General features: G+C 32.7%; 1 protein-coding gene and 1 long non-coding RNA gene across 4 annotated transcripts in view; one reads left to right on the plus strand and one right to left on the minus strand.

Annotated features, from left to right (window-relative positions):
* LOC150100250 (uncharacterized) overlaps positions 1–10303 on the plus strand; it is an 87380-nt gene extending 77077 nt beyond the window's left edge. The window contains exon 4 of the long non-coding RNA XR_016549280.1: positions 9297–10303. This is a non-coding gene — a long non-coding RNA (uncharacterized LOC150100250). The remainder of the gene's footprint in view (positions 1–9296) is intronic.
* A 138-nt stretch (positions 10304–10441) lies between these two features.
* The window catches only part of ATP7 (copper-transporting ATPase 1), a 185973-nt gene continuing 183440 nt past the window's right edge, over positions 10442–12974 (minus strand). For all 3 annotated transcript variants that reach the window (XM_090403124.1, XM_090403125.1, XM_090403126.1), the window contains one exon: positions 10442–10731. In XM_090403124.1, the coding sequence (XP_090259250.1) occupies positions 10464–10731 (268 nt within the window). In that variant the 3' untranslated portion in view covers positions 10442–10463. The remainder of the gene's footprint in view (positions 10732–12974) is intronic.

Raw genomic sequence — 12974 nt, forward strand, 5'->3', positions numbered from 1 at the left:
GCTATATAATGATAGAAAAATACTTTTGGAAGTTTTTCCCCCCACTTGGTTAGATTATAATAAATTTAGTTTAATCCTTTATCCAAGTGTAAGCAAACAAAGTTTTTGCACCTGAAGTTTCAAGACAGAGGCAACTTGTGGTAAAGGTGGACTAAGCTCTCATCACTTGTCTTAGTATCTCCCATAATGCAAAGCACATCTCCTTGTGGACATGTATAATGCTATGCATTAAGGGAAGGTCCACAATTCTCAAACCGGTTTTGACCTTTATTGAGGTCTCGTCAGTGGGAGCCAGACCCAGAGGTAGTGATACTAAGGTGGAAGTAATGGAGAAGTCATATTTACCTATACAAGTTGCCAAAAGGTGTCTCACCTTATTATTAAATTACTCTGGATTAGAGAAACATGTTTGAAGTCTTTTTGTTTTTTTTTCCTACTTGGTTAGACTATAATAAATTTAGTTTAATTCTTTATCTAAGCAAACAAATACTTCAGGTGCAAACTTTGTTTGCTTACACTTGGATAAAGGATTAAACTAAATTTATTAAAGTCTAACCAAGTGGGGGGAAAAAACTTCCAACATCTTTCTTTAATCTAGAGTAATTTATTACAAAAGGTGTCTCACCTTTTGGCAACTCTTATTTTGACTTCTCCTTCCACCTTAGTATCACCACCTCTGGGTCTGGCTCCCACTGATGAGACCTCAATAAAGGTTGAAACCGGTCTGGGTAGTAGCCCTTCCCTTAACGCATAGTATTATACATGTCAGCAAGGAGATGTACTTTGCATTATGGGAAATACTAAGACAAGTGGTGACAGCTTAGTCCACCTTTACCACAAGATGCCTCTGTCCTGAAGATACTTCAGGCACAAACTTTGTTTGCTTACACTTGGATAAAGGATTAAATTATTTATTATAGAAAAAATACTGTTTGCAGACTACTGTCACCATCTAGCATGTCTTCATTTTAAAGAAACCTGTGTACAATTACACATTTAATATTAAAAACTATTTAGAACAGCGATGTTTTTAATATCCTTAAATCTAGAGGATAAGGCAAGATATATGAAACATTTAAAGCATCACTTAAAGTAAATTAAGTTCAAATAGAATTGATACAAAATATTCAGATATACTTATTCACTGCCTTAAAAAATGCTGGAATATGTATAGAGGAGAGAGCTGGAAAACATGTTCTATTGAAAGAACATCAGAAATTCAATGACATATAAAATTTTGAAGCTATTTTTATCAAACACAAGTGTAGATTATATGACAATTCAGTAATATCAATCCCTCTAATGTCATTGCTGAAACCATAAAATTAATTATCAATAATTCTAAAGAACTAGAAGACAAAGAGGAACGTGCTGCAAGTTCAAAACTTTTTCAGTCATCACAGTACAATTAGTGCACTGGATACTTAAATTTTATGCTTTACCAATGTAAGTGGTGATGTGCTCCTTTCTATATGAAGTACTGATAAGTATTCTTTCTTCCAAAGATATACTACAGTATAATTAAATAAGATGAAATTTCAACATCAAGAAATTCATCTGTCTACAATACAAATATAGCAAATATAAATTTAACTCATTTGAAGAAATTTTAGACAGTATACAGAAATTTGTTCATAATTTCTAGTAGGTTTATTTTCATGTTTAATAACACTGAACTTAATATATATATATATATATATATATATATATATATTTTTTTTTTTTTTTTTTAAGTTCTATTTTCTATAACATGAGGTTTTTCTTTCTCTGAAATTCAAATTATATGAGTATAACTATGCTTGTATGTTTTTGGTACTATAACAGTTGTATAATCTCTCTCTCTCTCACTTCAGCTGATTTTTACTATATTTATAATAAAATTCTGTACTGTTTATGAATCAGAAACAAGCTTAATCACGTTAGCTATTTTAATAAACAAAGCTATCGATTAAAAAAAACCCCACAAAATGCAAAAATCTGGACATTATTCTTAAAAAAAGGAATTAAAATATAGATATCTGCAATCAATATTATTAAAACTAAACAAAGAGTATGATTGTATGTTTAACAGATTTGATCATATCATGACAGCAATTCTTAGGACATTAATGACTACTTGTATTACAAGAATCATGTGGGTAAAATTTAATCTCATGCAAATGCAACTGTAAGCTCCAAACTATCAGAAGTACTTTGAATGAAACACAATGCAAAAAAAAAGCCTATTTTCTCCTCCTCCAGATACCTAGTTGAAAATGTTCAACCAAATTTGGAATATTTTTGATTTTTGATTTTTTTGAAAGCCTCACTCTATTTGGACAAAAATAAAGTGGGGAGGACCACATCCTTTAGAGAATTCTCAACAGGTTACATTATTTAATGATCTTTCACAACCAAATTTGGAATATAGTTATTTTTAAGGTTGCTTCTGACAGCTTTTGCACAATTGATCAAAATGGAAGAAAGGTAAAATGTGACAACATTGCTACTGGTGGCACTATTGTTCTGATTTTGACAATATATTCCTCAACCCTCTATCTAAAACTGTTATTACTTATTTTTTATTATTTATTATTACTTAAAAAATAATAAAATAACTTTTGTTATACATAACAAAAGTAAATGATCTCTTGCAAAAAATCAAATCTCATATATGAGATTTTGGATTGGCTGACATTGGTTCATTCATATTATATGTCATGGTATAAACACCACAGGAACAAAGTTGGCTAACTAACATTTTGCTGTATTTCAAACCGGAAGCTTTAGAGTACAAACATATACTTATTATGTTATAAAACAACACCTAAGCCTTTCACATTATTATCTGATATTGCTTTAACTTGAGAATATAAATTCCCTTCTGAAATTTAAGAAGTACTATAATAGCAGCAATGTTATCAACATCATGCTTTCTCAGTACGTAACTTACTTTGACAGACTGAAAGATAAAATGATTTCTCTCTTCCTCATCTCAGCTACTCATTAAGTTGGGTTGGGTGTTTCAACTTATGGTGAAAGTAATAAAGGTTATGAGGCCATAATATTATGCCTCTTAATTATGTTTTGAGAGACAAAAAAACCTGCTGTCCCCCCCCTCTCTCTCTATGAGATTGGCTAACTTTCAGTTTAATAATTTAATATGTGAGATAACTATTCACAAACTAGCATTAGTTATCCATCTCTAAGTGGAGGAAATGAAAGTTATCTATCAACAAGATATTTAGGTGGCAGATAACTCACTGTCCAGTGAAATACCACTGTCCTGAGAGATGAAGGATATTTCCACATTTCCCCCAATCAATCCACCTAGACTTTAGTCTAGGTGGATTGATTGGGGGAAATGTGGAAATATCCTTGAATTGAAATATCCTTGGATTGATTGGTGGAAATCAGATAACATATCTAACATTTTGTTCTTAGAAGAACAAAATGTTAGATATGACAATATTGGAGTGTTCACAAGTAATAGATTGATTTGTAGGAAAATTGTTGATAGGAGATTAATAATAACGTAAACTTTATCATGTAGTTGGAGGAAATATCCTCCATTTTAATATCTTATTTATGCCAAATTAAAGGCTTTTGGCTCTATACTTAAGGCTTTTTGATTCTCTTCCCCCCCCCTCACACCCATTTGTCATTTGCTTGTTCGTAGCAAACCATAAATTTCTTTCCAGTTTTTCAACAAAATGTTAATAAACTTCTTTACCCAACTCTCCATCTACTCATTGTACTAGTGCCAGGACAGATTTTCCTGTACTATCATAAGCCTTTTTAGAATGTAGGATATAAATAACATTATTTTTGTGCTTTATATGTTAAATAAATCTCTCCATGGCAGGAAAAGAGATGAAACTTTCTAACAAATGCTCATAAACTTTGAACTATATACCTGCTGACTAACAAGCCAATTATACTGCCTGTAAACCTGCAGATGATGTACCATTTCTGTTAGGGAAAGATACTGGATCATTTCTGGAACCCTTTTAAATTAATAAAAATCTTGTCAGATATAAGGTTACCAGGCTAACCAAATGATTTAAGTTACTGTTGTTTTTTTTTTCTTTCTAAATAGTTGCAAGCTTCTGTAAAGAAAATATAACTTCAAAACTGCTTGTCCATAAAACTGGCTGACTATAACATGGCTGAACAGCATGTTACTAGTAGTATATGTTGGCAGAATATATCAATAATAATTAAAATAAAAAAGTATTTATTTAAACTGCTTAACTAAAAACAGTATTTATGCATATATAATCTCCTTGCCACCTTGAATTTTTCAGACAAAGACAATAGTTCTTAGTATTATGGTACCCCATACTAGGTGATACATTTAATGTAACGGGAAGAGACCTAATATGCATTGGTGTAGCAAGTGTCTGCTTTTGAGAATGGAGAGACAAAATAATAATTAAAAAAAAAACCTAGCTTTTCTAGTGAATATAAAGCAGGCAAAAAAATCAACAACTTGATAACTGTAAAACATAAATCTATTATAAAATGAGCCCCTATCATTTGTCAGGAGTATTTCCCAGCTGTAAGAAGACAAAAAAAAAGGGGGAGGGGGTAAGAGCCTATCTAGTATACTGATGACAAAAGAAAGAGGAGAATAAAAGAAAGAAAGAAAGAAAGAAAATAAAAGAAAGAAAAAGGGGGTAAGAGCCTATCTAGTATACTGATGACAAAAGAAAGAGGGGAATAAAAGAAAGAAATTTGCATGCTTGCCTTGGCAAATGAATTTATAATGCATAAGAAGCAGGAATGATCACATCTGAAAAATCAGAGAATGATTAAGTAGAAAAATCAACAAAAGACACAAAAGCGAGTAGCAATTAAAACCAAGATTTTTTAACTAAAATGAGATAGACCTTAAATTATGACAGGCTACAGTTAGGACTAGGAAATCATGGAAGAATATCTGAAGGGAGGGATCTCATCTATATTCTGGAAGGGTTCCATGATTTTGAAAAGAATGGGTTAATGTTTTCTGACATTCAGTTGCTCATACAATATTTTTGTACGTGAATTCTATCCACAAAAGGTAACTTGTATGTAATATATTACCATTAATTTAATGGATAAAGGGCTAGATAATCTGGAAATCCTGCTCTAGAAACCAAACAATTTCCCCCTCCCCCAGCCACTTCAGGATAGTGGTCTCACAGTGGATGATAAAATCACCTACCACCTTAGATGTTCACAAACATCCATCACGTTAAAGCAGGATTTAAACTCTCAGCAGATACAACATGCATTTAGCTGACGAGGCCATCCTATTTGGATCAAAGACAGCATGAAAGAAAATAATATAGTGTAGGAAGAGTATTATATTAACGGTAATTTGTTACAAGCGATCAATTAAGTTAGAGACTTAGAGGTGATGAGAGACAGTTCAAATTTAAAGACTACAGATAATTGCAATGTTGACAAAAAAAAAATCTTGTAAGAATAAAGAAGTTATTCTTACAAGGCTTTTGATAAGACCACATACTGACTGCATGCGTACAGTAGTGCATATATGTGATCACTTGAGTTCAGAAAATACGAGAAGAGTTTAAAAGATTGCAAAGGGTAACCAAGATGATATCTAGCCTATGGAATTGTGCATATGAGGATAAACTGAAGGTATTTGGTCTTCAAAGTCTGAGTAATAGATGGAAGAGAAGATATTAGGGACTGAGGACATGTAGTCTTCAAAGGTTGCATAATTATTATTATTATTATTTGACACCTCCAGGGAGTTCAAAGACTCATCGAGGGAGAGTGTACCAACAGCAGCGAATGATTGATCCCTTCCAACTACTAACCGCGCTCAAACTTGCTTAACTTTTTGTGAGCCATAAGTAGCAGAGGCTCTACCAACCAACCTTTGCTGGCTACAGAAGAGTAAATATGAGAGACATAAGTTAGTAAGAAGACAAATGAGATTTTACAGCTCATGGTAGTGGGGGAAGAACTCAGGGTTATCCTTGGAAACCAGGTAAGATGTTTATGGAGAATATGAGGTCCAGATTCTTCTCATGGTGTGTAATGAATGTGTTGGATGATTTCTGGTGGATGTTGTGAATCTTTGGTGAATGTTTCTGAAGAAAGGTATGGTGGTATTCCGGCATTATGTAACTTGAAAGTGAGAGACCTGTCTCTCACCTGCATAATAGTTTTTTTTTTTTGTTTACTGATGAAAGATAACTATCATGCATTTTTACCATGGATGGGCTAAGGGCTATATAATCAGAAAACCCTGATTTAGAAACCAAACAGAACGTTTTCAAGCCACTTTAGGTTTCCACCAGTAAGCTGGGTGTTAATCTCAGCACACGACTTGTTGTTTAGGATTCTGTATTATGCTCATTAACTGAATGTATTTTTTGACTTCTATTCAGATTTCTATTTCCACCTGAGAAACAACAGTTTGGTTTCTAAATCAGGGTTTTCTGATTATATAGCCCTTAGCCCATCCACGGTAAAAATGCATGATAGTTATCTTTCATCAGTAAACTGATTTTGTAGAAAGAGAAATATTACCACTCAATATAAGACTAATTCTTTTCAGTGGAACAAACATCTGTATATTTCATGTCATTTCCATCTCAATATCATTAATGTAAAGCTTGAATAACAATGGAACAAGGATTGATCCCTGGAGAACATTACTGGTCACCTTAATCTTACACACTCACATCCTCATACTGCTTTTTGATATCTGTCAGTCAACCATCCTCTTATCCAAACTGATAGTTTATAATCTAATTCATATCCTGCAACAACAAATGCAGCAGCCTTCTATGCTGCATCCATCAAAAGCCTTAGCAAAGTCCAAAGTCATGGACTTAGCAAAGGAATGAATGTATCATTCCCCTTGTCTAACATAACAATATTATGAAGTATGAGCAAACATAATCTCCCCTTAGTAAACCTATGTTGTTCATTATAAGATATAGATTTTCTACCAACCCATTTCTGTATGCAAGCTGTAGCAACTTATTTAGAATCTTCACCACAAGCCCATAGATTATTATTTTTTTTTTGTTGTGCCCACCCACAAAAGGTTATTTGTAAACCTATAGTACATTTTTGACAGTGGATGGGCTAGGTATTTTTTTTTTCTATTTTTATCAATTTTATATATTTTTTGTAATTTTTTTATTTATTTTTACATAGTCCAGAAACCTTGCTCTAGAGACCAAACATGGAACTTTTTTTAAGTCACCTCACGCCACCAATAAGCAGGGAAGTGGTTTCACACTGAGTGATGAAATTCATATTTCACCTAAAAGCAATCAAAAACATCCATGCCCACGGCTGGATTTGAACCCAGCCTGTTGGTACAGTAACCACTTGGCCAACCAGGCTATATATCTGATACTGTTAGGTCTATAGTTAGACACATCAGTCTATACATTTAGTTTATACAATAGCTCTGACACCTCTTCCTCATACTCAAGTTTCTCCATTCAGTGTAGTCATAGTACTCAGCTTCCTGTTGCATACACCATATCAATAGCACTTAGCAAGATGGGCATCAGTTGAATAGTTACTTCTGCATCTGCTACTTTCATACCATTGGCATTCATAGTGTTATTCTTCCATATTCTTTCTTTATTTTACTTGCAGTATAATGATAGAATTTTCTTTTAGGTTGTCTTTAACTTGAAGAACCAGTTTTACGTATTCAGACAGCTTTCCATATACTTATAACTCTCTAGCAGACATTTTCAAATAATTCATTTACATAGGTTGAAAAAACACAATTTTGAGTTTGCAATGATTATAACAAGATTTTAATTATACCTAAATTTTATATCACCTTTAAATATATTTATCTACTTTGAGCACTTAGATGCATCTATATAGTGTTATATAAATAAATAAATGTAAATGTTTTTGTTATGAATAAATAAAAAAAAAACTTAAAAAGGCAAAACAAGTTGATTGTAAATTTAAGTAAAATGTAATCTCCATTAATTTCTTAAGTAGGTTACTGTATACAACTCATCATAATCAAATTCCTGACATGTACCCTCAAGAGGTGTAGAGGATATTAAAAAAAAAAAAAAATCAGCTAACACCTTTTTATTCCCGTATATGGGGAGTAGGCGAGCCCATAGAGGATATTGTGACAGTAAAATGATGGTAACTGTATACACTGATAAAAATAATTTAAATCATTTGTGTGTGTGTGTGTGTGTGTGTGTGTGTGTGTGTGTGTGTGTGTATATTAACCACGCTACTGGCCAAGACGTCTATAGACGTCAAGTTTATCACGGATGCGAAGTGCATATTAAAATTGTAATGCCATTGATATTACATTTAAATATATGATGGATATGAAGCATATAAGGATGCGTATTTGATCCATAATGGCCGGTGAGGTGGTTAATGATATGGCTGATAATAATCTTGAATTCTACAGATAAAAAGCATTGGTTTAATTCAGAATAAAAAAAAAAAAAATGAACCTTTAAAATATTGTACATGATGCTATATCTCAATAGACTATACAAATAAGCTCTTACCAAATTACACTGAAATTTTAGTAAGCAATGCTATGAAAGTAGTATTGTAATGAATTGATGAAAGTAACAATAACAATTAAAAGTGAAAGTGTTTAAAATTAGTAAATAGCAGATGCTATTTTTGAGTTTTCTTTCTCTTTTTCAATACAAAGATAATGACTACATGGGTGCTGAAAACTTTTTAACCATCCTACTGGCCATGACATGTTTACATCTCAATCAGAATATGGATATATCGTGTCCATTGAAATTGCAATGGCATTATGATAATTGAGATGACATGAATATGAAACAAAATGGTTGATATATTTCATCCAATCAATGGGTAGGTAGTTAAAACTAAGGAAATTGTGATTATTTATTATTTTGAGTTAGTACTGCATATTTTCTATCAGTTTAATTTTTTTTTAATTTCATTCGTAAATATTGCACAATCATTCCCCCCCACCCACCCACTCCCCTTGCATGTCTACATTACAAACTTGAGTCATAATGGATATTCATTTTTTTTTTTTTTATCATGAATGAGAAACAAAAGCATACAGTAGTTTGATGGTTAAGACAGCTGACTAAAACAAAAAGTATATAATTATTGTATATGTAATGGTCTATCTTCCATAAGGTAGAATTTTTTTTTGGGTGATTTTCTGATGTCTGAATTTAGATTCGTATTACATCAGTGTCTTGTTAAGCATCATATTTCTGATTCATAATCATACATTAAAGGAAATGTTCAAATACTGACATTGTTGCTCATTTACATATTCTTATCTATAGCATTAATGTCATCATGATTGTATTCATAATGCTGATCAAGTCCAAAAGTCAGGTGACAGAAAGCAAAATTTAAAAATTCAAGAACCCCAATAAAGAAAATCTCTCATATATTTCCACAGGTAACATTGTTCTGGATAAATTGAGTTTACAATGAGAACAGACTTAGAGAAATTTTGTCATTTTTTTACTTCCTCTCAAAAAGAGGAGGATTTTTTAATGCAAAATTACAGCAATAAATTCATATCTAACTGTATCTTCCTATCTGTTGACTAATCATATAGCCTGTATTTACAGGTATAAGTCATTGCATGCAGAGAAAAGAGTTCTCTGAAAACGTATATAAAATAGCAACATATATTTTCAACATGTTAAAAAACAATAACAAACAAAAATAGAGAGAAATATTATCCAAAACCAAGTAGTGCTATCACTAAATAAATGTTTTCTTGGTGTTTGTCTGTTATGAGATAAATTCTCATCCATAAGTAAATATATCTGAAACATATTTCGGTAACTTGTACATATGTACATACACCACTGCATATCTAATTTCCTTACACCAGTAGATATATTTAAAATAAAAACTCAGTTATACTTTTCTGTTATTAAAAAAAAAAACTGCAGTTCACAAAACTCTTAAGCTATTCTGAATAAAACTTTGGTTTAGCAAATTTTTATTCACAACAGAACTAAGTGAATAAGATTTCAATGTTCAATATTATTTAAATATTAGAATTCTACTGGTTTAATTATACATGCATACCAAGAGATTTTAACCCACCCACTTCAGAAAAGTATGATAGGACTGCAAAAGATCAATCATACCTTTCTAATACTTGTACCTTTTAGGTTTGCAAACTTATACAAGGAGTGATATTTAAGCATTCAAAATGCTTCAAAAAATACTGGTTTCAAAGCAACAAGATCTTTTGTTTATTTGCATTCTGCCAAGTTATTTTTCCACTAAAACATGGAAAAAGTTCAATGATGACAGGGGTGAAAAAAATCAATAAAAATGGTTCAGATATTAAAGAGTGGCTGTTGTGAGATAAATTCTGATGACTAAATATTGTTTGGCCAATTTAAATATTTTGTCTAAAGAAGTGATCCTTAGAAATAAACAAATGCCAAAGTAACAAAGAAAAGGGGATATCACTGGATCTTTCTTTAAACCATATGTGCCATTTCTACATTTTCATCTTCAGCAACTAATAATTGGTTTTCTTTTACAGCTGGTTTTGAACCAGGAACAAGGCTTAAAATACGACTGAGATTTGCACTTATTAATGATCCTTTAGGTTCTGGCATATCTATATCATCTAATCCTCTATGAATTGAAATATCATCTCCTTCCATTTTTGCATGTAGCCTTGTTTTCTCCAAGACTTCTAAATAGTCTGGGGTTTCTAATCTTTGACGAGTAGGTTTTTTGAACCTGTAAAATTTAATGAAGGATATAATAGTTATTTTAAACTATATACAACAAATATTTGTACTTTGCAATCTAATACTGTATTACAAAGCATATTTATAAGTAAAATATATATATATCAAATACAAAATTATTATATCTGAAAATACTGGAAAAGTTAAAATGAAAATGCAATGAAAGAACAAGTTTTTTCATACTTGAAAAACCTTGATCTATATAGACGACTGGAAAAAATAAGGCATCCTATTTTTGAATTCTTCTACTGGTTAAAATATAGTGCCAGTCAATTCCCAATGCATAGTTTTGTATTTGATTTACCATCTTTACTAAAAATTGGTAAAGATATCTGAATTGTTTTACTTCTATAAAAGTTATTATTTTTCATGTTTCTGTCTATTTCAGTTTTTTTTTTCTACTGTTGATGTTAATAAACAAAACATATAGTAATTACTGAGTTAAATGAGTCCTGATGACTTAAATTCCTCTAATTCTCACATTCAGTTTTCATATCCCACTGGGGAGTGGAGCTAAACCCCCACCCCCCGGGCCTACGCCATCCAATCCCCCATGTTCCAGACTGGTAGGCCGGTTCTCCTTGAATTCTGATGACTCGAAAGTGAGCCCCCCTTTTGAAGACTCACCACACAGCCCCTGAGTGGTGAGTCTTCAAAAGGGGGGCTCACCCCTCCCCGGTGCCTGTGGCACTCAACCCCCCTGGAGCTCCGGACTGGTAGGCCAGTTCTCCTCGAATTCTGATGACTCGAAAGGGTCATCAGAATTCGAGGAGAATTTTGATGACCCCCCCCCCGAGTTCCGGAATGGTAGGCCGGTTCTTGAATTCTGATGACTCGAGAGGGGTTTCTTCCCCCTGGCACCTATGGCGCCCCCCCCCCCCCCCAAGTTCCAGACTGGTAGGCTGGTTCTCTTTGAATTCTGATGACTCGACACTCAGGGTAGCCCAAGTTTCAAAATGTTTCAAAAAACGTGACATAAAAAGGCTTATCATTTTATATATATATATATAGGGTAGATTTTAAAGATATGGGTAGTATACTGAGAGATGTATTCTAATCCAGAATTACACTTCATGACCTGCTTTTCATAATTATACAATGAAGTCACTGTAAAACTTTTATATCTCCATGTTTGACATTCTGGTTAAATGCTATCTACTCCAACTGGATTTCTACATTAAGTTTTCCTGATAGCTTTATTACTTCAAGTTAATATGTGCCCATCATTTCATTATATTCCTCTTGATTATTTTTATCACATTGATCTACCACTGCTTGTCTCATTTAACAATCTTTCAAAGGATTACTACAGACATTCAGAATATTTTCAGTGTTTATGTCACTTTATCATTTGATTTATGCTGGCCTAGTTGGCCGAGTGGTTAGCGTATCTGCTCTCCAGCCAAAAGGCCACGGGTTTGAATCCAGACATGGGCATGGATGTTTGTGATTGTCTGTGAAAATACTAGTGCTGGTAGTCAGCAGTAGATGGCGTTGGTGTAGATGATGAAGGTAGTTGCAGTTGGTGAAGTGTTGGAGACAGAAACGTAGAGTAGATGCCCACCCTGGAGGTGTTACGTAATAATAATAATAATAATAATAATAATAATTTCTTTTATGGTATCTCCATTCCATTTCTAAGCTTTTTTTCAATAGACACATTGTCTACGTTTAACATATATTTCTTCCATGTTCTCCCATGGCTTTGTTTAGCTACTTTTACACACAATTTTCTTCCATTTTTGTCTTTATTCTCTAGGAATATATGCTGATCTTTTCTTTTTCAAGAATGTCTAACTTCTTGTTCATCATGAAGTTCTGATTTTTTTTTTTTTTTTATTGTATGCCAGCAAAGGTTGGTCGATTGGTAGAGCCTCTGCTATTAATGGCGCATGAAAAAAGTTAAGCAAGTTTGAGCGCAGTTAGTAGTTGGAAGGGAATCAATCGTTCGATGCTGTTGGCACACTCTCCCTCAATGAGTCTTTGGACTCCCTGGAGGTGTCACATAATAATAATAATAATTCTTGCAAATAATTTCTTCACATGCCTCCCTGGAGAACCACTGGCAAAATGCAGTACATTTTGCCAGTGGTTCTCACTGCAATATTGCCTGTGAAAATACCTATAAAAGAAATAAATCAAAAATAGGACATTTATGAGAAAGTGGATAAAGCCAAATCTGATAGAGGTAATCAATTAAGTGGATTATCTGTATAGTTTTTAAGCATTTTT

Source organism: Typopeltis vanoorti, chromosome 13 (assembly GCF_054136105.1).
Source record: "Typopeltis vanoorti isolate ZY-2024b chromosome 13, IOZ_Tvanoo_1.0, whole genome shotgun sequence".
Lineage (NCBI taxonomy): Eukaryota > Metazoa > Arthropoda > Arachnida > Uropygi > Thelyphonidae > Typopeltis > Typopeltis vanoorti.